Source organism: Eptesicus fuscus, chromosome 22 (genome assembly GCF_027574615.1).
Source record: "Eptesicus fuscus isolate TK198812 chromosome 22, DD_ASM_mEF_20220401, whole genome shotgun sequence".
In the NCBI taxonomy this organism is placed as follows: Eukaryota; Metazoa; Chordata; class Mammalia; order Chiroptera; family Vespertilionidae; genus Eptesicus; species Eptesicus fuscus.
In genome coordinates, this window is record NC_072494.1 from 12,785,828 (window position 1) to 12,811,366 (window position 25,539).

A 25,539-nucleotide genomic window follows, 5' to 3' on the forward strand; every position below is an offset into this window, starting at 1 on the left:
AAGATGACCGACCTCTTAAGAAGTGTTGTTACCGTCATTGATGTTTTCTACAAATACACCAACCAAGATGGGGAATGTGGCACACTGAGCAAAGATGAGCTAAAGGAACTTCTGCAAAAAGAGTTTCGGCCAATTCTGAAGGTGAGGATCGTGTGCTAGGACTAAAGTTTCCTACGGTCCTGTACATTCTCTGTTATATAATCAAATATTAGCTAATATTAGTTCCAGTAGTCTTGGAGAAAACTCTATAAGCAGTACTTTTTTGGGACATCAGAAAGTCTGTTGAGGCAATGTTTATTTTTAGAAAAGTGACTGTTATTTTCTTGTATATTTCCACCATGTGGACCCTCAGACTTCTTCATGCCTCCCAGACTTCCCATTCTGAAAGAGCAGAAAATGAAATCTGTACTAAGACATGAATTAATAAGTTACCCTATCAAATGGGGAAGAAAAACTATAGAAAGAGAAGTCATGTACAGGGGCAGTTGACCAAGTAGCCAGGATAACTAAAAACAGAAAACAAAATACATGGGTTTTTCCCCCCATCTACTTGGAAAGGATGCAGCTATTAACTTTGAAATTATAGATCCTAACATAGAATATATTAGCATATGTTTTAAATGTATGCAAAACTAAAACACATCAGTACTGAACTTAGTTTATCCAACTCCTTCCTGTATGCCATGTTTGAGTACCTAGTTCTCTAACTTAGGTCCTTGAACTGCATTTTTCTGAGGATTCCAATAGTCTTTATTGTTTTTATTACTTGTTCATACCTGCTGGGTCCTATTAGTCTGCCTTAGCCTAAAGCAATCCTTGATTGGATTAAAAATACTTCATGTCAAACATCTACAATTTTCATAGTCCTATCTGAATGTTTTAGCTGAGTATTTGGGTTAGGCTGATCAAGATTCCTTTGGTGTGTTGCTCATATACAGAACCCAGATAATCCAGACACGGTGGAGGTCATTATGCATATGCTGGATCGAGATCATGACCGAAGACTGGACTTTACTGAGTTTCTTCTGATGGTATTCAAGCTGGCTATGGCCTGCAACAACGTTCTCAGCAAAGAATACTGCAAAGCTTCAGGGTCAAAGAAGCAGAAGCGTAGTCATGGTCACCGGCACCAAAAGGAAGGAAGTGAAACAGAAGAAGAAGATGAGAATACATCAGGACAGAAATCAGGTTCTAAAAATCCAAGTTGGAGTGAGGGAGAGGAGCATGGGGGCTTGAGGGGAACTGCAAAACATAGACATAGGTCCCACTCCAGAAGGCTGGGAAAGCAAGGTAGTTTATCTAGCTCAGAGAAACAAGAGGGTTTTGAGAAAAGGCGCCATGGGTCTAGCTCTGGTCACTCAGTGAGCCCCTCTAGGGAATCCGGGGAGGAATATGAATATGAATCTGAATCTGGATTTAAGAGTGGGGGAAGAAAAGGTCATGGTGATCTGTCACGTGGATTAGAGGCTATTGCATCTAGCTCTAAAGGTTCAGGAGATAGTGGGAGACAAAGCTATGCATGTGATTCAATCAACTCAAGTGGGTGTGGAGGAAGACAATGTGTTTCCAGCTCCTGTCAGGCAGGCAGATATGGAGGGCAAGGAAATAAATCTAGCTGTATTCAGTCAGGTTGTCAATCACAAAATAGTGGAGGACAAGGTCGTAGATGTATCTCAAGAAGTCAGTCCTCTGGATATGGTCAATGTAAGCCTCGCTCCTGTAGCCAATCTTCTGGTCATAGAAGAAGACATGGATCCCCGGCATGTTGTCAACCACAGAACTGTTGTCAACCACAGAACTGTGGAAGACAACGGGGAAGAAGATCAAGGCAGTCCTCTTGTGGTAGACAATATGGGTCTGGATCAAGTCAGTCTTCTAATTGTGGTCAACAGGGAAGAAGATCAAGGCAGTCCTCTTGTGGTAGACAATATGGGTCTGGATCAAGTCAGTCTTCTAATTGTGGTCAACGGGGAAGAAGATCAAGGCAGTCCTCTTGTGGTAGACAATATGGGTCTGGATCAAGTCAGTCTTCTAATTGTGGTCAACAGGGAAGAAGATCAAGGCAGTCCTCTTGTGGTAGTCAATATGGGTCTGGAGTAAGTCAGTCTTCTAATTGTGGTCAACAAGGGTCTGGTAAACAGTCTAGTAACTCTCGTCAAAAAGGGTGTACATCAAATGAATATTCAAAATGTCAACACGGATCTGGCTCAGGTCAGTCCTCAGGCTCTGGACAACACGGGTCTGGCTCAGGTCAGTCCTCAGGCTTTGGACAACACGGGTCTGGCTCAGGTCAGTCGTCTGGCTTCGAGCAACATGGGTCTGGCTCAGGTCAGTCCTCAGGCTTTGGACAACATGGGTCTAGCTCAGGTCAGTCATCTGGTTATGGCCAACATGGATCTGGCTCAGGTCAGTCATCTGGTTATGGCCAACATGGATCTGGCTCAGGTCAGTCATCTGGTTATGGCCAACATGGATCTGGCTCAGGTCAGTCATCTGGTTATGGCCAACATGGATCTGGCTCAGGCCAGTCCTCAGGCTTTGGACAACATGGATCTGGCTCAGGTCAGTCATCTGGCCATGGTCAACATGTATCAGGCTCAGGTCAGTCCTCAGGCTTTGAACAATACGGGTCTAGCTCAGGTCAGTCCTCAGGCTTTGGGAAACATGGGTCTGGCTCAGGTCAGTCCTCTGGCCAAGGCAAACATGGATCTGGCTCAGGTCAGTCCTCAGGCTCTGGACAACATGGGTCTAGCTCAGGTCAGTCCTCAGGCTTCGGACAACATGGGTCTAGCTCAGGTCAGTCCTCTGGCCATGGCCAACAAGGATCTGGCTCAGGTCAGTCCTCAGGCTCTGGACAACATGGGTCTAGCTCAGGTCAGTCCTCAGGCTTTGGAAAACATGGGTCTAGCTCAGGTCAGTCATCTGGTTTTGGAAAACATGGGTCTAGCTCAGGTCAGTCATCTGGTTTTGGACAACATGGGTCTAGCTCAGGTCAGTCCTCAGCCTCTGGACAACATGGGTCTAGCTCAGGTCAGTCCTCAGGCTCTGGACAACATGGGTCTAGCTCAGGTCAGTCCTCAGGCTTTGGAAAACATGGGTCTAGCTCAGGTCAGTCATCTGGTTTTGGAAAACATGGGTCTAGCTCAGGTCAGTCCTCAGGCTCTGGACAACATGGGTCTAGCTCAGGTCAGTCCTCAGGCTTTGGAAAACATGGGTCTAGCTCAGGTCAGTCCTCAGGCTTCGGACAACATGGATCTAGTTCAGGTCAGTCATCTGGTTTTGGAAAACATGGGTCTAGCTCGGGTCAGTCATCTGGCTCTGGACAACATGGGTCTAGCACAGGTCAGTCCTCAGGCTTTGGAAAACATGGGTCTGGCTCAGGTCAGTCCTCAGGCTTTGGGCAACATAGGTCTAGCTCAGGTCAGTCCTCAGGCTCCGGACAACATGGGTCTAGCTCAGGTCAGTCATCTGGTTTTGGAAAACATGGTTCTAGCTCGGGTCAGTCATCTGGCTCTGGACAACATAGGTCTAGCACAGGTCAGTCCTCAGGCTTTGGAAAACATGGGTCTGGCTCAGGTCAGTCCTCAGGCTTTGGAAAACATGGGTCTGGCTCAGGTCAGTCCTCAGGCTTTGAACAATATGGGTCTAGCTCAGGTCAGTCCTCAGGCTTTGGAAAACATGGGTCTGGCTCAGGTCAGTCATCTGGCCAAGGCAAACATGGATCTGGCTCAGGTCAGTCCTCCGGCTTTGGAAAACAGGGATCTGGTTCAGGTCAGTCTTCTGGCTTTGACCAGCATGGGTCTAGAACAAGCCAATCCAGCTCAGCACATCATAGTGGAAGAAGGGGATCGAGTCACAGTGAGTCAAGTGGCAGTGAATCGCATTCTAGAGGCTCACAGGGACACTCAGGGTCCAGTCATGGCCAGGCTGGATCTCAGCATGGAGAGTGGGGATCCTCTGGTAGAGGGAGACAGGGAACTACTCATGGACAGTCAGGAGACACTCACATACATGGGCAGGCAGGTCATGGGCATTCCTCACAGTCAGGATCTCACAGAAGTGGAAGAAGCGGATCTAGTCACAGTGAGTACAGTGGCAGTGAATCGCATTCCACAGGCTCACAGGGACACTCAGGATCCAGTCATGGCCAGGCTGGATCTCAGCATGGAGAGCGGGGATCCTCTGGTAGAGGGAGACAGGGAACTACTCATGGACAGTCAGGAGACACCCACATACATGGGCAGGCAGGTCATGGGCATTCCTCACAGTCAGGATCTGGCAGAGGTGGAAGAAGCGGATCTAGTCACAGTGAGTACAGTGGCAGTGAATCGCATTCCAGAGGTTCACAGGGACACTCAGGGTCCAGTCATGGCCAGGCTGGATCTCAGCATGGAGAGTGGGGATCCTCTGGTAAAGGGAGACAGGGAACTACTCATGGACAGTCAGGAGACACCCGCATACATGGGCAGGCAGGTCATGGGCATTCCTCACAGTCAGGATCTGGCAGAGGTGGAAGAAGCGGATCTAGTCACAGTGAGTACAGTGGCAGTGAATCGCATTCCAGAGGTTCACAGGGACACTCAGGGTCCAGTCATGGCCAGGCTGGATCTCAGCATGGAGAGCATGGATCCTCTGGTAAAGGGAGACAGGGAACTACTCATGGACAGTCAGGAGACACCCACATACATGGGCAGGCAGGTCATGGGCATTCCTCACAGTCAGGATCTGGCAGAGGTGGAAGAAGCGGATCTAGTCACAGTGAGTACAGTGGCAGTGAATCGCATTCCAGAGGTTCACAGGGACACTCACGGTCCAGTCATGGCCAGGCTGGATCTCAGCATGGAGAGCATGGATCCTCTGGTAAAGGGAGACAGGGAACTACTCATGGACAGTCAGGAGACACCCACATACATGGGCAGGCAGGTCATGGGCATTCCTCACAGTCAGGATCTGGCAGAGGTGGAAGAAGCGGATCTAGTCACAGTGAGTACAGTGGCAGTGAATCGCATTCCAGAGGTTCACAGGGACACTCAGGATACAGTCATGGCCAGGCTGGATCTCAGCATGGAGAGCATGGATCCTCTGGTAAAGGGAGACAGGGAACTGCTCATGGACAATCAGGAGACACCCACATACATGGGCAGGCAGGTCATGGGCATTCCTCACAGTCAGGATCTGGCAGAGGTGGAAGAAGCGGATCTAGTCACAGTGAGTACAGTGGCAGTGAATCGCATTCCAGAGGTTCACAGGGACACTCAGGGTCCAGTCATGGCCAGGCTGGATCTCAGCATGGAGAGCATGGATCCTCTGGTAGAGGGAGACAGGGAACTATTCATGGACAGTCAGGAGATACCCACATACATGGGCAGGCAGGTCATGGGCATTCCCCACAGTCAGGATCTGGCAGAGGTGGAAGAAGCGGATCTAGTCACAGTGAGTACAGTGGCAGTGAATCGCATTCCAGAGGTTCACAGGGACACTCACGGTCCAGTCATGGCCAGGCTGGATCTCAGCATGGAGAGCATGGATCCTCTGGTAAAGGGAGACAGGGAACTACTCATGGACAGTCAGGAGACACCCACATACATGGGCAGGCAGGTCATGGGCATTCCTCACAGTCAGGATCTGGCAGAGGTGGAAGAAGCGGATCTAGTCACAGTGAGTACAGTGGCAGTGAATCGCATTCCAGAGGTTCACAGGGACACTCAGGGTCCAGTCATGGCCAGGCTGGATCTCAGCATGGAGAGTGGGGATCCTCTGGTAAAGGGAGACAGGGAACTGCTCATGGACAGTCAGGAGACACCCACATACATGGGCAGGCAGGTCATGGGCATTCCTCACAGTCAGGATCTCACAGAAGTGGAAGAAGCGGATCTAGTCACAGTGAGTACAGTGGCAGTGAATCGCATTCCAGAGGTTCACAGGGACACTCACGGTCCAGTCATGGCCAGGCTGGATCTCAGCATGGAGAGCATGGATCCTCTGGTAAAGGGAGACAGGGAACTACTCATGGACAGTCAGGAGACACCCACATACATGGGCAGGCAGGTCATGGGCATTCCTCACAGTCAGGATCTGGCAGAGGTGGAAGAAGCGGATCTAGTCACAGTGAGTACAGTGGCAGTGAATCGCATTCCAGAGGTTCACAGGGACACTCAGGATACAGTCATGGCCAGGCTGGATCTCAGCATGGAGAGCATGGATCCTCTGGTAAAGGGAGACAGAGAACTACTCATGGACAGTCAGGAGACACCCACATACATGGGCAGGCAGGTCATGGGCATTCCTCACAGTCAGGATCTCACAGAAGTGGGAGAAGCGGATCTAGTCACAGTGAGTACAGTAGCAGTGAATCGCATTCCGCAGGCTCACAGGGACACTCAGGGTCCAGTCATGGCCAGGCTGGATCTCAGCATGGAGAGTGGGGATCCTCTGGCAAAGGGAGACAGGGAACTGCTCATGGACAATCAGGACAGGCAGGTGGAAGACAAAATCATGGATCAAGTCAAAGATGGAAACACGGTAGCTATGGAAGTGCAGGATATGACTATGGGCAATGTGGGTATGGACCTTCAGGGGGTAGTCGAACAAGCAGTCACAATTCTAGCCCTCTTTGGCCAAGGAACAGAACTGAAAACAAGCAAGTGTCAGTTCACAGCCATTCAGAATCTAGTTCAACTTTTAGGCATGGATCCCATAATAATAGTAAAGTGGGTTCAGAAGATTGGGAGAAACCGATTAATAAACAATCAGGACCTGGGCATAGACAGTCAGACTTCAATACAATTGATATATATGGATCTGGTCAACAGCATTTCGGAGATACATCTTCTCAAGATCAGGTAGAATCCAGTATAAGTTTTGCAAGACAGGGATCACGTCATGGACAATCCAGAGATGTCCAGGATCAATCTGGATTCAACACCAATGAAAGGCAAGTATATAGCCATGGCCATTCAAGCGATAGCTACGGACAGGCAAGTGACAGCAGAAGCAGAAGTGAAAGATCCATTTCCAATCACTCTCTTCAGAACCAAGATCACACAGGAACTGAGGAGTATAGATATAGATATTCATCAAGCAGTACAACTGGATGGAGCGGGGGTAAGCAAAAGCAAGAGTCAGAATCAAGGATGTTAGGGAGCATCAGAAGACACAGTCAGCATATGGATAACAAGCAGGCAAGAGACTCTGAAACCAGGGGTTACCATAGAAGGGGAAGAACCGACTTAGGTCCTCATTTAGATAACATCACCCCATTCTATAAATATATCCAAGAGCAAAAGTACTATTACTTTGAATAATAATATGAAGATAATAGAAAACTAACTTAAAACAAGAACTAACTCAAAGAAGAAATTCCATACACATGTTATTGAGATATTTAACATGATCCCTTCTTTTGGTAGTGGGGGTATACATATTTTAACTGTGCTACTCTTTTGTTTGGTGCAAGGTGTTTTCTTTTTTTGTAAGGCTCCTTAACTATTGAGCTCTTTGGCTAAAAAACAGTGAATGGAAGAACTAAATGGCATTTGGGACTATATTTAATACTCTATGACTAAAGTGATTTGGGTGCTTTGGGATAAAATGGGCAATTATCTTTCTGAAATTCAAATTTTAGATTTTCCAGTTTTGTTTCAATTATTTATTGACAAACCTATGCAGAGAGCTAAGAGACATGGTTCAGGAGCCAGTTTTTCTCTAATAGCATTGTAACATATTCCATGTACTGAGCAAAGAATGTTATGTTATTGAAGATTCAGAAGAATTGCTTCTTTTGTGCCACCACTGGAACTCTGTACTACTACTTTTGAACTTATTGTCATGACCTCCTGGATATAGGATCCAGAAAATTGTACTGCAAAGAATTGACAATAAACTTTTCATCAAGGTATAGTTTTGCTTCTCTTTCATCCTCACAACACAAAGATCCCTGTCATGAGGTCAGGTGCACATTTCCTTCTACCTCTGAACACCTAGAGGGCAGTAAAGCATCAGATACCAACAATAGGGAATTCAAAGAAGGCAAAACTCAATAAACTTAATTATATCTGATCTTTTCCTCAATGTAATTACTGTCCAAAGCATTTACAGAAAGAAATGCTTTATATTGATGGGTTGACCTCAGATGCTTTTGTTAATAATGATCATTACAAAAATCATTAAACATAATCCTAAGAGCTATACACTGAGACAATCCATGCTCTGGAAATGAGTCATGCACCACAAACTCTCTCTGTCAAAGATATTAATTGAAATATCACTGCCAATGGAGGCTAATGGCAGTGAAGGCTAATGGTGTCCTAAATTTTCAGTCAAAGAAAAATGATTAAAAATATAACCCTTGCCCTGACTAGTGTGGCTCAATTGGTTGGGCATCATCCTGTGCACCCAAAGGTTGCAGGTTCAATTCTCAGTGGGGACACATGCCCGGATTTCAGTGGCCAAATTAGGAGAAACAAAGATAAAATTCTTCTTTCTTCAAACTTTCTAGATAAAAATGACCTTTGAATGTGGGAAATTGAAGGTCAGTGTGTACTAGACACCTGGCATGCATCGGTTGCTTATTGAAGTGTAAATGTTCCAAGAGTTTTTGATAACGAGAAAAGATCTAAAATAATACTACATGCTCCCCCAGCCGGCGTGGCTCAGTGGTTGAGCTGTCAACCTATGAACCAGGAGGTCATGGATTGACCTGGTTTCTATCTCTCTCTCCTTCTCCCTTCCTCTCTGAAATCAATAAAAATATTTTTTAAACAATAATAATAATACATGCTCAGTGAAATCTGTGTTGACCACTCTAATGCAATCAATCGTGAGTATACATATAAGCTTAGGGGCAATGGACAAGAGAAAGTGAAAAAACAGTAAAAGAAGATTCAGGCAAAATTAGATTTGATTGAAAATATATCAAGCCAGCTGAAACCGGTTTGGCTCAGTGGATAGAGCGTAGGCCAGGCGTCCTCAAACTACGGCCCGCGGGCCACATGCAGGTGTTTTTGCCATTTTGTTTTTTTACTTCAAAATAAGATATGTGCAGTGTGCATGGGAATTTGTTCATAGTTTTTTTAAAACTATAGTCCGGCCCTCCAACAGTCTGAGGGACAGTGAACTGGCCCCCGGTTTAAAAAGTTTGAGGACCCCTGGCATTGGCCTTCGGACTGAAGGGTCCCAGGTTCGATTCCAGTCAAGGCATGTACCTTGGTTGCGGGCACATCCCCAGTAGGGGGTGTGCAGGAGGCAGCTGATTGATGTTTCTAACTCTCTATCCCTCTCTCTTCCTCTCTGTAAAAAAATCAATAAAATATATTTTAAAAAATAAAATAAATCAAGCCAGCAGAGGGCATCTTCCTCTCTAATAATAAACTTTGGCACTATTGAAGGGCCATTCACAGACTCTGAAACTTTTTTTTTAATTAAATTTACTGGGGTGACATTGATTAACAGGATCATATAGGTTTCAGGTGTGGATTTCTACATTATAAGATCTGTATATTGTACTGTGTGCCTACCACCCAAAGTCAAATATTCTTCTATCATATATTAGACCCTCTTTAACCCCCAGCTCTCTACCCCCTTCCCTCAGTGTTGGAGAGGTTGTAGATGAAAGGGAACCCTCATTCACTGCTGGTGGGAATGTAGACTGGTACAGCCACTATGAAAAACAGTCTGACGATTCCTCAGAAAATTAAGAACAGATCTACCATATGACCCAGCAATCCCTCTTCCGGGTATATACTTGAAAACGTGTATTCACAAAGATATATGTACCCCTATGCTCATTGAAGCATTATTCAAGGTGTCCTTCGATAGAGGATTGGATAAAGAAGATGTGGTACAGCTCAGCAGGCATGGCTCAGTGGTTGAGTGTCAACCTATGAATCAGGAGGTCACAGTTTGATTCTTGGTCAGGGCTCATGCCTAGATTGTGAGCTAGATCCCCAGTGTGGGGCATCAGGAAGCAGCTAATCAATGGTTCTCTGTCAGGAGCCAAGAGTTGGTCAAAGGATTAACTCTGACCTTACTTCAGTCACGGAAACTAGGCCCACTTCCTCTTGCCTGAGGACAAAGCATTCCTTCTGTAGCCGCCCTTCAACCGCCACACCCTTTACTTTAGCCGATTATCTAAGTCCCCACCCCTCCTAGACATCTCCCCTTCTAGAAACCACATATAAGGAACACTGTAAGAATAAAATTTCGAGGCTTGATCAGAAACCCTTTTGTCCTGCCTCCATTCTTCTGCGTCCCTTGTCTGTCTCTCATTCTCTTAGGTGCGCCGCCTCAGTACCCTCGTTAGAAGACCCCGCTGGCCAGGGCATTTCTGGCGCCCAACGTGGGGCCCGAGGGTCGGCTCTCCGGGGAACATCTGCACATCGGTCCGGCCGGACACCCCCTTGAGTCGCCGCAGAACGCGCAGTGAGTGAAGACTTGTCCCTTGATCGCCGCGGAGCTGCCCGCCCGTGAGTATGATCGCAGTTGAGTTTTGCAGATGATCTTTTCAGACAAAGATTTAAGAGTGAATTCCTTGTGAGAACGAATTTTTATGCCCCTTGACGGATTTCCTACACTTTGAGCTTCTCGTTTCAACCCCCAGTCCGCTAATAAGCACTCGTCTCGCCGATCCGGGAAGACTTAAGGGTACTGTGATCTGGCTGAGCGAGAACTCTGAATCACCCTGAGGAGTATTTTGTCTCTGGATGGTTCCTTGTCACGTCTCTCGCAAACCCTGAGCTCACTTTGTCTTAGTGGTCGTTAACCTGGCATGGGGCTTATACATCCCGACCTATGATACGCGAGCAGGGGCCTTTGGGCAAACGGAGATCGTTGACGAGACAACTGTCCTAGGCACAACGGAAACTCAGGGCTGACCTGGTACAGGGTTTATACGTCCCAGAGGCTTACGCGGAGGAGGCAAAAAAATTGAGAAGCTCCCGCATCGACATGGGCACCTCTCTCAGTTCTCACGAGGTATTCCTCGATGGGCCCAAGGAGTCCCTCAGGACACGAGGAGTAAGGGAATCCGCTTTCTCTTACTGGAACCTTATAAAAGATATAATAAAAACAGGAGAGACAGTCTTAAAAGACAGCTCCCGCCCGTCCTCAGCTTGCCCGTCAGTCGCGGTAGATATACCAGATGACTCACCTAAAGAAAAAACAAAAAAACCCCATCCTACCCCCAGTACCAAAGTCCCCGGTATCTATCCCTCACTTAAAGATTTAAATAAAACACCCTTCGATGATAAACTCTCCCCGGAAGATCAGGAAACCCTTGATGAACAAGCTGCCCATTATCACAACGGTGAGAATCCCTGGGGTCTCACTGCTCCTGTTCTTCAAGAGCCTAAACCCCCACCTTTTACAACCCCCCCCCCCACCTTTTACTATCCTCCTCCTTTCGTGCTACAGCTCCAAATCCACCCTTTAATTTCGACCCCATCAGACAAGCTAAGGTCTCTCTTACCCAAGACATATCCTCTTTAAAAGAAATCCTCCAACAAAAACGTGAACACCTCCAGCTTATTAAAGAAGTCCAAGCCCTCGAGGCAGAACTTACCACCCTCTCTACTAACCCAAACCCTTCAAAAACCACCCTCCACACTTTTCCCGTCACCCGCAGTCAGGGTTCCCGCCCTACAGCTGTTGAGGAAGAAGATAACTTACCAGAAGAAGGCTCTGACTCTCAAAATCAAACTCCAGACTCAGGCAATGAAGCTTCAGACACTGAAGACCCCAACCCTAGCCAGAGTAACACATCTGAACAAAAATACCGCCGCCTTAACCTTAAACATCTTAAAGATCTTAAAGCCGCAGTCAATAACTATGGCCCTACAGCCCCCTTTACCATCGCCCTTCTCGAAAGCTTAAGTGACAAATGGCTCACACCTAATGACTGGCTATCCTTAGCTCGAGCCACGCTTTCAGGAGGTGATTATGTCCTTTGGCGTACAGACTTTGTTGAGAACTGCCGAGAAACAGCCCAACGTAATAATGAAAGTAAAAACTCCCGCTGGTGGACCAGAGATAAACTTCTTGGCCGACCCCTCTATGAAACCAATGAAGTCCAGGCCAAATTTCCCCCTGGTTTACTAGCCCAAATCCAAGTCGCCGGTCTTAAGGCTTGGCGCCGTCTCCCCACTAAGGATTCTGCCACTACCTCGCTAGCCAAAATTCACCAAGGAGCTGACGAGCCTTACAGTGATTTTATCAGCCGCCTCACGGACTCGGCTGAAAGATTAGTGGGGGTAGGTGAAACGGAAAGTGCCTTTGTGAAGCATCTCGCTTATGAGAATGCTAACCCTATCTGTCAAGAGGCAATAAGACCTCATCGATGTGGCAATCTCTCTGATTATATTAAACTTTTCTCCGGTATAGGTACCTCCCACGCCATTGGATTGGCTATAGGAGCGGCTCTAGAAAATTTTACCCAAAAACAGCCAAATACACAACAAAAAACCTGCTTTAATTGCAAACAGCCAGGACACTTCATAAAGGATTGCCCCAGTGGCAAACAACCACGGGCTCCCCCAAAGACCGCTTGCCCTCGGTGCCGATGCGGTCTCCACTGGGCTAATGAATGTCACTCAAAAACAGATATCGAGGGTAAAGCCCTTCCACCCCGGCAGGGAAACTCCTCGAGGGGCCAGCCCCCGGCCCCGAACACGGTGCCGAACCAAGGGGCCATCAGGTTCGCCCCGCAACAGATTCTTCCCACCCAGGCATCAGCTCCCTCTGCCACGCCACCCCAGGAAGCGCAGGACTGGACCTCTGTTCCGCCTCCGATACAATATTAATACCAGATCAAGGCATTCAACTTATTTCCACTGAGGCTTTTGGACCCTTACCTCCAGAAACATTTGGTTTGATCTTAGGGCGTGGCAGTTCCTCCTTGGCCAGCCTTCAGGTTACCGATGTACAACCTAAGGGGAACTGTAGTGTTGGCTTGCCTTTTAGGATCCAACCTATAGGATTTAATACATCCCTGTGCTTACAAAGCCACCCCCAAAATGATAGCTATGATTTAGACATAGGATTCACTACCTTTACAAATTGCTCCTCTATTGTCAACTATACCTTATCTCTCTGTCCCGCTCCCGGGCAAGTGTTTGTGTGCGGAGGAAACATGGCCTTCACGGCCCTACCTACAAACTGGACGGGGCTATGCATACAGGCCATTGTTCTCCCCGATATTGATATTATTCCGGGGAACGAGCCTATCCCTCTACCCAGCCTTGACTACATTGCTGGACGCAGTAAGCGAGCTATCCAGCTCATCCCCTTAGTTGTAGGTCTAGGGGTCTCTGGAGCCGTAGCTTCCGGCACAGCAGGTCTAGGAGTAGCAATACACTCCTACACAAAACTAATTGATGATGTCCAAGCTCTTTCGGGGACCATTAGTGATCTTCAGGATCAAATTGATTCTTTAGCAGAAGTCGTACTCACAGCAGAACAGGGAGGGATATGTTTGGCTCTACAGGAACGATGCTGCTTCTACGCCAACAAGTCTGGCATCGTCCGAGACAAGATCAAGAAGCTACAAGAAGACCTCGTCAAGAGACGAAAAGAGCTATTTGAGAACCCGCTCTGGAGTGGACTTAATGGACTCCTCCCCTACCTCCTCCCCATCCTTGGTCCCCTTGTTGGTTTTCTCCTTATTCTTACATTTGGCCCTTGGGCATTTAGAAAAATAACCGACCTCGTAAAACAGCAAATAGATTCAGCTTTAGCAAAACCCATTCAGATTCATTATCAACGCCTGGAAATGGCCGATAGGTGGGACTCGATTTACCAAGAGCGCGAGCACCTCCGGACCCAGACTCGCTCCTTCCCTACGGGGACAGCATCTTAACCAGAGGGATGCTTACCTACGCTCTAGCCAGAGCCAGAGGTATGGGTATCGAACCGAGTGCAGAGCAAAGCATTGCAAGGGAAGGTCGGGACATTTTTCCAACCTCCTCTGGATTTCCCTGAGAGTATACCTGGTTTGCATAGAGGTTGACATCGATAAAAATAATGGCTCTGCCTCTCCTCCCCAAAAGATGTCAAGAGCGACACACGGTGGGTGTGCAAAGCCCACGGGAGGAACCAGGTCAATGTCTCCTCGGTCGATTAATGCCCACTCCTGTTTCTTAAACAGAAAGGGAGGAGATGTCAGGAGCCAAGAGTTGGTCAAAGGATTAACTCTGACCTTACTTCAGTCACGGAAACTAGGCCCACTTCCTCTTGCCTGAGGACAAAGCATTCCTTCTGTAGCCGCCCTTCAACCGCCACACCCTTTACTTTAGCCGATTATCTAAGTCCCCACCCCTCCTAGGCATCTCCCCTTCTAGAAACCACATATAAGGAACACTGTAAGAATAAAATTTTGAGGCTTGATCAGAAACCCTTTTGTCCTGCCTCCATTCTTCTGCGTCCCTTGTCTGTCTCTCATTCTCTTAGGTGCGCCGCCTCGGTACCCTCGTTAGAAGACCCCGCTGGCCGGGGCAGTTCTCTCTCATCACTGATGTTTCTATCTCTCTCTCCCTCTCCCTTCCTCTCTGAAATCAATAAAAACATATTTTTAAAATATTTTTTCTAAAAAAAAAAGAAGATATGGTACATATACACAATGGAATGCTACTCAACCATAAGAAAAGATTTAAAAATACTGCCATTTGCAACAACATGGATGGACCTTGAGAATATTATGCTCAGTCAAGTAAGTCAGGGGGGAAAAAGCTAAGAACTATATGATTTTATTCATATGTAGGATATAAAACTGAAACTCGTGCACACAAATAGGAGTCTGAAACCTATTTTAAGCAACATCTTATCTAATCTTTGGAAAGCATAATAAGTGAAAGTGACCAAAGCTCTGCTTACAAGTACACAGAGTTACCTACCAGTAGAAGTTTACAAGTTTTCCCTTAGTTTATGAAGCTACCTAGCACAAGTATGGAATTTGCAAGGGACACATGTCCATTTCCTAAAGATTTTTTAAATATATTAAATTGCTCTTATATTGCTGATTTTTTTTTTCATTTCTCCATAATATACACTGACAAAAATATTGTGTCCTCCTACTGCCTATAAATGAAATACAACAATTAGGAAAAGGAGAAAATGGAGACTCACTCTCTGATTGCCAATCACTTAGATGTGTTTCAGGCTTTGCCTAGTTTCTCTAAAATTAAGGCTCTAAGGGATGACTGGTTATCAGTCCTCATGAGAACATATACATGAAAGGCAGGAGAAGCAGTTTCCCACAGGAAGGCTCCTAGAGAAGAGGAAACACCAAGAATATACAAATGGGATGATCTGCTTGGGCAAAAAAAACAAACAACAGTATCTCTCAGATACCAATGTAGGCAAATAAACCCCAGTTTAAAGTCATTATTACTTCTAGATTCCTCTAGGGCTGGGAATCAAAAAACAGTTTCAGTCCTACTTCTTTTACTTCATATAAAATATTAAATATTTGTGTTATTTATTCCACAGTGGATTAAAGAAAGAAAACTAAAATGTATTGAATGCTTACTTACTATGTTTCAGACACTTCCCTTACAACAACCTTGCAAAATTGGGGGTTATGGAAGTTTAAAAAACTTCCTGAAATACACATAGTTGGTAACCAGCAAAGTGGCAAATTCAAGTCAGACCCAAAGCCCAGGTGTCTTCTACGCCACCAGGCTACCCAACACAGAACTCTAACACCTAGAGAGCATACATCGAATGTTGGTTTCCCTTACTTTCTTTCCTCTAAAAATCGGTTCATGTATCTTCTTTTAGATAGATAGGTGGAAAGAAAGAAGGAAAGTAAGAAGGGAGGGAGGGAGGGAGGGAGGGAGGGAGGGAGGGAGGGAGGGAGGGAGAGAAAAAGAGAGAGAGAGAGAGAGAGAGAGAGAAAGACTTTTAAATTTTTTAAATGTTAACTTTAATTTTTTTTAATTTAAATGTTTAATGTTAAAAAACTTCTCCATGCCTCACTCGGCAGTATCTTTCCTTCCTTTTTGTCAAGAGGGGTTTTAAAAGACAATAATTCAACCCTTCTTCTTCCTCAAATTCTCAAGCTGAATATGTTTACAAGCTCTGATATTATTGAATTGCTCAGCTGGCTGGGTGTCTTAAAAACCAATCAACCAATAAACAAACAAAATAACATCTCACTCAAACTAATTTATTTCAAGTAGCATTAAAAAATGCATTAAGTCAGCAACTGTTATTAATTGGTGCAATTTCAGGGCTAGACAAGGGTTATGTTGCCTCCCAAAGCACACACATACACCCTAAATTTGAATATTTGGGGGAGTAGGGGAATACCTGACAGTCTTTATTTTTCAGGAACATTACTATCTAGTTCCTATTGCTCTTTTCTTCCAAATCCTTGCCTCACTCTTCCTACTGCCTTTCCTGGTACGTTTTGTCAGGCTCAGCTACCAAGCCTATAAGAATAGATGGTTGCACTCCACCTATGTGTGACAAAATACATTTTTATAGCTGTCCTTCATCAAGCAATCTGACAATGTAGGCTAGACTGATCAATCACTCTCTGATTAGTTTGATGACAAAATCCAGATGATCCAGATAATGAGGGTGTTGTCAATAGAACATCAGCACCACTCATTCACTCATTCACTCATTAGAGAGAAGTTTTAATAACTAAGTTGACAGACCCTGTACTTAGCACTGAAGTTACAAAGATGAGAAAGATACCATCCCTGTCCTTTAATAATTTACATGTTCACCAGGGAAATCAACATATGAGACTAGAGGCCCGGTGCACGAAATTCGTGCACAGGAGGGGGGTTGTCCCTCAGCCCAGCCTGTACCCTCTCCAATATGGGACCCCTTGAGGGATGTCCGACTGCCCATTTAGGCCCGATCCGACCTAAACAGGCAGTCGGACATCCCTCTCACAATCCAGGACTGCTGGCTCCCAACTGCTTGCCTGACTGCCTTCCTGATTGCCCCTAACCTGCTTCTGCCTGCCAGCCTGATCACCCCCTAACCACTCTGCTGCCAGCCTGTTTGCCCCCAACTTCCCTCCTCAGCCGGCCTGGTCACCCCTAACTGCCCTCTCCTACAGGGTTGATCACCTCCAACTGCCCTCCCTTGCAGGCATGGTCCCTCTCAACTGCCCTTCCTTGCAGGCCGGGTGCCTCCCAACTGCCCTCTCCTGCTGGCCATCTTGTGGTGGCCATCTTGTGTCCACATGGGGGCAGGATCTTTGACCACATAGGGGCAGCTATATTGTGTGTTGCAGTGATGATCAATCTGCATATTACTCTTTTATTAGATAGGATAGAGGCCTGGTACAGGGGTGGGGGCCAGCTGGTTTGCCCTGAAGGGTGTCCCGGATCAAGTGGGGGTTCCTTTGGGGTGTGGGGCGGCCTGAGCAAGGGGCCTGTGGTGGTTTGCAGGCCGGCCACCCAAGCAGAGGCCCTGGTATCTGGAATTTATTTTCCTTCTACAATTGAAACTTTGTAGCCTGGAGCGGAGCCAAGCCTGGGGCTCCCTCCGAGGCCGGCAGCCATTTGTGTTGGGGTTATAATTGAAACTTTGTTGCCTTAAGCGGGTGGGCCCGGCCAGGGTGTGCAGAAAGCTTTGCTTCCCCTGTTGCCGGTGGCAACTCTGGCCTGCTCTCTCAAGCTCCATTCTGCCGCCATTTGTTTGAATGTGTTTACCTTTTATAATTGAAACTTTGTAGCTTGAGTGGAGGCTTAGGCCTGGCAAGGGCAGGTGGAAAGCTTGGCTTCCTCTGTTACCTAGGAAACCTTGCTCTCTGTGGCTGTAGCCATCTTGGTTTGGGTTAATTTGCATACTCGCTCTGATTGGATGGTGGGCGTGGCTTGTGGGCGTGTCGGAGGTATGGTCAATTTGCATATTTGTCTATTATTAGATAGGATTATATCCATCACTATTTTCCATATAAGAAATTAAAACAGCAAAGTTAAAAAATATATACTTATCTATATATATAAAAGCCTAATATGCTAAGTGCCTGACTGATCAGTCGACTGGTCGCTATGATGTGCACTGACCACCAGAGGGCATACGCTCCGACCAGTAGGTTAGCTTGCAGCTGGGGTCTGGCCAATCGGGACTGGGTGAGATAGGCCAGATACTCCCTGGAGCCCTCCCACAGTCCCTCACTGGTTGGCCGGCCCCTATCAGCCCTGATGGGCCCTGATCACCAGCCAGGCTGAGAGACCCCACCCGTGCATGAATTCGTGCACCGGGCCTCTAGTTTAATAATAAATCCAATACATGTTAACATATTTTTTTAAATAACTATTTATCTGCCCTGGCTGGGTGGTTCAGTTGGTTGGAGCATCGTCCAGACACCAAAAGGTTGCAGATTCTCAGTCAGAGCACATCCTTAGGTTGCAGGTTTGATCCTCAGTTGGGGTGGGTATGGGAGGCAACCAATCTATGTTTCTCTCTCCCTTCCTCTCTCTCTAAAATCAATAAAAACATATCCTCAGGTGAGGATTTAAAAATGATAATAAAATAACTATTTTTCTAAAATAAAAAACTTAATAAGAGTATCACTATTTCACATTTTTGCAAATCTCACTAATGTGGGCAATGCCTGGATACTTGTATCTGCTTCTGCATTCAATCTGTTGTAATATCATGCATCTGAAAACCTCTACTATACACTTGTGAGAGAATGAGACTGAAAAAAAAAACACCCAATAATGTCTTAGTAATATTCTGAAAATAATAATACGTTTTTACTTCACAGGTACCCTAAGACCACATTTTGAGATGCACTGCCATAGAACATTTTAGTGATCACTTTTAAAAGTGTAACTCGATTCTTTGTTCTTAGATTTAATAAGCTTTCTAGACCTTGGATCTTCTAGGTGAGAAAAAAGAGAAAATATGTGGAATATGGGGCCAAATTTGGGGGGAAACTAACAATGATTGAGTACCTATCATTTTCTAGGTTCTGAACAGAACTAAACTCTCATTTCACTGGGTTTCAACTGGTTTTCCTAATCTCAGAGGTCAACTTTTAGAGCTTTTTCAGCCCTATTCATTAACTATTTCAAAGTTAATCACAGTTTTCCAAGGAACTAAAAACAAACAAACAAACAAACAAACAACAACAAAAAAACACAAGCCAGACTTATTTATTGGCTGAGGGATTCAAAGTTGCTGTTGTAACACTAATAAATTCCATTACATCTCTCTTTTTTAAATATCTGCTTTTGGCTTACTATGTGCAAACCATGGTAAAGAGCTTTATATGAATTATTCCATTTAATAATCATATTAACTTTGAAAATTAGATATTATAATCTTCATTTAATTGTTGATGAAACTTGTTAATTATTTTGTGTTTGTTTTGGGAGTTTGACAGAGAAGAAAGAACAGTATAAAAGAGTCTTAATGATTACCTTTAACAGAATTTCACAGCTGAAAAGTACACTGAAGATCATCTAGGTCAAACCTTATTTTGTTGTTTTTCTTGTTCCAGACCATTTAAGCAACTCTCTGTTTTATCTGATATTAATTTTATTAGCGTTTACTGACATATATTTTCCATCTCTCTCTTTCCATCTTTTTTTTTTGTAATTTTGCTTTAGTTATGACTCTAATAAACAATATATAATTAAATATGGGTTATTTATTTATCTAACCTGAGTTTCTATTTGTTAATAGAAAAGGTTAATCATTCATTTTATCATGGAAATAAAAACCTACAGCAAAGGGCCCAGCTGGCGTGGCTCAATGGTTGAGGGTCAACCTATGAACCAGGAGGTCACAGTTGGATTCCCGATCAGGACACACACCCAGGTTGCTGGCTCGATCCTCAGTGTGGGGCATGCAGGAGGCAGCCAATCAATTATTCTCTCTTATTATTGATGTTTTTATCTCTCTCTCGCTCTCCCTTCCTCTCTGAGATCAGTAAAAATATAATAAATAAAAAAAGAATGAAGTCCTGTCATTTGCAACAACACAGATGAAACCAGAGGACATTATGCTAAATGAAATAACCAAGTCACAGAAGGACAAATACCATATGATTTCACTATGAGGTATCTTTAGTCAAACTTAGAGGATATGAAAAAGGATCAACTAGAAATTAAGCATACACTGACTGAAATAAAAAATAATATACAGAGATCCAACAGTAGACTAGAGGATTGCAAGAATCAAGTCAAAGATTTGAATACAAAGAAGCAAAAAACACTCAACTGGAAAAGCAAAAAGAATCCAAAAATATGAAGATAGTGTAAGGAGCCACTGGGACAACTTCAAGAGTACCAACATCCGAATTATGGAGGTGCCAGAAGAAGAGAGAGAGCAAGATACTGAAAACGTATTTGAAGAAATAATGACTGAAAACTTCCCCCACCTGGTGAAAGAAATAGACTTACAAGTCCAGGAAGCGCACAGAACCCCAAACAAAAGGAATCCAAAGAGGACCACACCAAGACACATCATAATTAAAATGCCAAGAGCAAAAGACAAAGAGAGAATATTAAAAGCAGCAAGAGAAAAACAGTTAGTTACCTACAAGGGAGCACCCATATGATTGTCAGCTGATTTCTCAACAGAAACTACACAGGCCAGACGGGAGTGGCAAGAAATATTCAAAGTGATGAACAGCAAGAACCAACAACCAAGATTACTCTACCCAGCAAAGCTATTATTCAGAATTGAAGGTCAGATAAAGAGCTTCACAGATAAGAAAAAGCTAAAGGAGTTCATCACCACCAAACCAGTATTATATGAAATACTGAAAGGTACTCTTTAAGAAAAGGAAGAAGAAAAAGGTAAAGATAAAAATTATGAACAACAAATACATATCTATCAACAAGTGAATCTAAAAATCAAGTGAATAAAAAAAAAAGAAAAATCAAGTGAATAAAAATTCTGATGAACAGAATAAACTGGTGAATATAATAGAATCGGGGGCATAGAAAGGGAGTGGACTGACAATCCTTGGGGGAAAAGGGGTATGGGGGGTGCAGGAAGAGACTGGACAAAAATCATACACCTATGGATGAGGACAGTGGGGGGGGGGGCATAAGGGCATGGGGTGGAATGGGAACTGGGTGGAGGGGAGCTATGGGGGGAAAAAAGAGGAACTGTAATATTATGAACAATAAAGATTTATTTTTAAAAAACTTAAAAAATAATAAAAAATTAAAAAAAATAAAATAGTCAAACTTAGCCCAGCAGGAGTGGCTCAGTGGGTTTAGTGTCATCCTGTGCACCGAAAGGTTGCCGGTTTGATTCCCATATGTTCAGATTTGATCCCTGGTTGGGTTACACATAGAAGGCAAGTGTTTGATGTTTCTCTCTCACACTGATGTTTTTCTCTCTCTCCCTTCCTCTCTCTAAGCATGTTCGCATGTTCTTGGGTAAGGATTTTTAAAAAATAAATAAATAAAATAGTCAAACTTACATAAGCAGAGAACAGAATCATAGTTGTCAGAGGCAGTGGAAGCAGGAAAGGGGGAGTTATTTAATAGATTATATAAAGTTTGTTATGCTAGATGCTTAAGTTCTAGAGATCTGCTGTACGACATAGCACCTATCCTATCTAATAAAGAGGGAATATGCTAATTGACCCTCACACCATCGCAAAGATGATGGCACCCTCAGCCAATGAGGGAATATGCTAATTGACTGCCCCACCCTCAAAGATGGTGGCACCCACAGCCAATAACAAGGGAATATGCTAATTGACTGCCCCACCCTCAAAGATGACAGCACCCACAGCCACAAGATGGTGACACTCAGTCCTCTCAGCCCCGCTGGGGCGACAGATGCGTGGCCGCTCCACACGCCTGCCTCCGGAGTCCCCCAGTCCCCTCAGCTCCCCAGCTGCCCAGGGCTGGCCTGAGGTGCAGGCAAGCTTCAGATGGCAGCTGCCCAGCCACCCAGGGCTGCCCGACGCTCAGGTAACCAGGGCCAGCCAAGGCTTGCACTGCCAGCAGTGGCAGCAGTAGAAGTGTAATGCGGCGTTGTCTTCCTCTGATCGCTGGTTGCCTCCCGCTCCGAGAGCTCCCAGACTGTGAGAGGGGCAGGCCAGGCTGAGGGATTTTCCCTCCAATGCATGAATTTTCATGCACTGGGCCTCTAGTAGTTAATAATACGGTATATTGTGCACTTCAATATTTGTTAAGAGGGTAGGTGTCAAAAAAAGAAAAAAGAGAGAGTAAGTCTCATACCACACACACACACACACACACACACACACACACACACACACACACCATCACCACCACCACACCAAAGGGACAAAGGAAACTAGGAGATTTTGGATATATCTATTATCTTGATTGTGTTGTTGATATTACAGGTGTTTGCACATGTCCAAATTTATCAAATTACAGTATACACATTAAATATGCACCATTCTTAGTATATCAATTATACCTCAATAAAGCTGTTTTTAAAAACTAAAAAAACAGATTATCCAGCTCAAGCTATTACAAACATATAGAACTCTTTATCCACTAAACTGAGAATATGCATTCTTCGAGTATATATTATGCAGTCAGAAAAATAGATCATTCGGGCTATTAAGGAATAAATTCTGAAAGATCAATATCATATAGCCTACAGTCTCTGATCATAATACATTAAATAATTAATAGTAAATAGCTTTTAAAAACTTGGTTCTGATATTCACCTTATGAACCTATCAGTTCCCAGACATTAGACTATGCAACCCTTCTGGCCATACAACTAAGCCAGGTGCGCTACTTTGGGGCCTCCCCTGATTATACTGGGGTGTGGTGTACTCAAAGTCTAAAACTAGGCTACACCAATAATCATGGAGATTATCAATCAAACATCTGCCTAATCTACAGGGTGTAGGTGATGAATTATGATGGACAAATAACAGGAGGCTTGCAGAAGGAGACTAAAGTCAAAGTTGATAAAAAAGTGGGTGCAGAACAAATAGAGGGGTCCTCAGGTTCTGGAAGTTCAGCAAGATTTCCATCAGGCAGAACAAATACTGACCTTCAGCAGGAGGAATTTAAGGATGGAAGTTCCCCAAAGCTCAGGAATCAGGATCAGGTCACCTGTGCTGCTACACTAGCTTTGATCCCTCTCAGTTGAGATACCAAGGTCTCTATCTGGCTCCTTGTGCCTTGGTGTCTCATGTTAGGAACTATTCTTGGTTTTTCAGCTTTTCCTACTTCCCAAGTTAAAATTCTGGCCTAAAAGATGACCCTAGGGTCCTGATCCCCACTAACTGATATTGTTGATTCCAACTCCCCATCACCTGCCCATCTAAACTCCTTTCCTAGCTTCTCCATCATTTTCTTTTTTCCCCCCCAATAATTTTCTTCTATCCACCTGTCACACCATACTTTATTGAGCTTGCCCCTCTCAAAGCTGCCTATCAAGACTCTAAACCAAGCATGTCAAACTCAAAGGCTAACACGGGCCAAATAAACGAGGCATGAGGCGCCTGCAGGCTGCAAGTTTGGCATGCTTGCTCTAAACTATTGCCTCTTGTTCTTCGCTCTCCCTCAGTCCTCACTTCAATGTATCTGTGAGCTCTACTTTTGAAATGTCTGCTCCCTTCTCCAAAAGCAACACTTTTGTTTGAAACTTTATCTCTCCTTTCTTCAAAATGCCAGCATCCTTGAATGTATCAAAACTCAATTCACCATCCATATTCTTAGCAAAGTTATTTTAATAAAAGTAATCTGATCCTGTCCCTTTCTACTTAAAAAACTCTTCACCTGTTAAGCAATGTAAGTAAGATAATATTCACTTACCATGGCTTTCAAGTCCTTTCCAAAAGGCCTTTCAAATCCATCTCCTCTTCTTTCCCACACAATCCAATAAGTGCATTCTTTAGACCTCAGTTCAAATACCAACTCCTTATGATCTGTCTAAAAGAATGAATTAAAATAAAGGAGTGGAACTACATCAAACTAAACAGTTCTGTACAGCAAAGGAAATAATCAATAAATTGAAAAAAGCAACCTTCAGAATAAGAGAAAATATTTACAAGCCATATATCTGATTAGGGATTAATATCAAAAATACATAGAGAACTTATACAAGTCAGTAACAAAAAAGCAAATAACCCAATTTTAAAAATAGGCATTTTTTTAAATAGACATTTTTGGGAAATTGTATAAAGGTTCCTCAAATAATTAAAAATTGAACGGCTATTCAATCCAGCAACCCCACGCCTGGGTATATATCCAAGAAAATGAAATTAATTATCTCAAAGAGATATCTTCATTCCTATGTTTATTAAAACATTATTCACAATAGGTAAGATATAGATCAACCAAAATGCCCTTCAATAGGTAAATAAATATAGATATTGTAGGATATATTTATAACCTGGAAAGTTATTCAACCTTAAAACAAATCCTGTCTTTTGTGACAACATAGATGAGCCTGGAATTCCAAATGAATTAAGTCAGACAGAAAAAGACAAATACTGTATGGTATCACTTATATGTGGGATCTAAAAAAAAAAAAAAAGCCAATTTCATAGAAACAAAGAATAGAAATGTGGCTTGCAGGAGCTGGGGAGTAGAGGAATAGAAAAATTTAGGTCAAAGAGTGCAAGTTTTTAGTTATAAGCAAAATAGTTCTGAGGACCTAATATTAATCATGGTGACTATAGTCAATAGTATTATATTGTATACTTAAAAGTTCCTAAAAAACAAAAACAAGAAGTTCCTGGCAGTATATTTTAAGCATTCCCACAACACACAAAAAGTGTTAAGTATATGAGGTGATTAATTATCTCAATGTTGATAATCATTCCACAATGTGTATCAAATCAGAACATTGTATACTTTAAATGTATATATTTGTCAATTATTATTCAATAAAGCTGAGGGAAAATGTTAAAAATAGAAGAGAATGAGTTGTTTCCTCATCTGTTCTCTCATAATAATTTATAAATGCCTTTATTATAAAACACATCACATTGTTTACATGTCTGCTTTCTTCATTAGATTATGAACTCTTTGAGGACAGGACACATATCTTCATCATTGATAGTCCTCTGACAAGCATGGTGACTGGTGAGACGTTAGCTGAAAACAAATGCTTGTTGAATGAATAACTGATTCATTCATCTCTTAATACTCTGGCCTATCTCTTAATCAGAACTTCCCTAAGATACCTGCAGAAAATGTCCCTCAAGAATACATCCTAAACTATCTATCTATCTATCTATAAATATATATATATAAAAGCTTGATATGCAAAGTATCCCCTTGGTAGTTCGACCGATCGGGAGTTCCATCGCTCGCTATGACATGCGCTGACCACCAGGGGGTGGCGTGGAATGAAAGGAGGCCCTGGCCAGCAGCTGGGGAAGGGAGGCCCCAGCCCGCAGCCAGCAGCCACTAGGTACCCTACCTGTGCACAAATTTTGTGCACTAGGCCTCTAGTATGTCTATAATGTCCCTAAACACAATGGAGCAGGAAGAAAGAGGAGCGGGAGTTTATTCCAAGTTCCAAACCATCCTGATCTTCCACATTGTCCTGTAGTCACTGGTCTATTCCAGACGCTGGCTGAACGATGACAATGGTAAAATCTGGTCA

At 44.1% G+C, this 25,539-nt stretch overlaps 1 protein-coding gene across 1 annotated transcript; it reads left to right on the plus strand.

Annotated features, from left to right (window-relative positions):
• The first annotated feature begins 3 nt into the window (after positions 1–3).
• On the plus strand, positions 4–25,054 carry LOC114233571 (filaggrin-2-like). The gene is made up of 4 exons (XM_054712252.1): positions 4–141; positions 939–6,558; positions 11,410–12,369; positions 24,945–25,054. The coding sequence occupies exons 1-4, from the start codon at positions 4–6 to the stop codon at positions 25,052–25,054; spliced, it is 6,828 nt and encodes a 2,275-aa protein (XP_054568227.1).
• Positions 25,055–25,539: the final 485 nt, after the last annotated feature.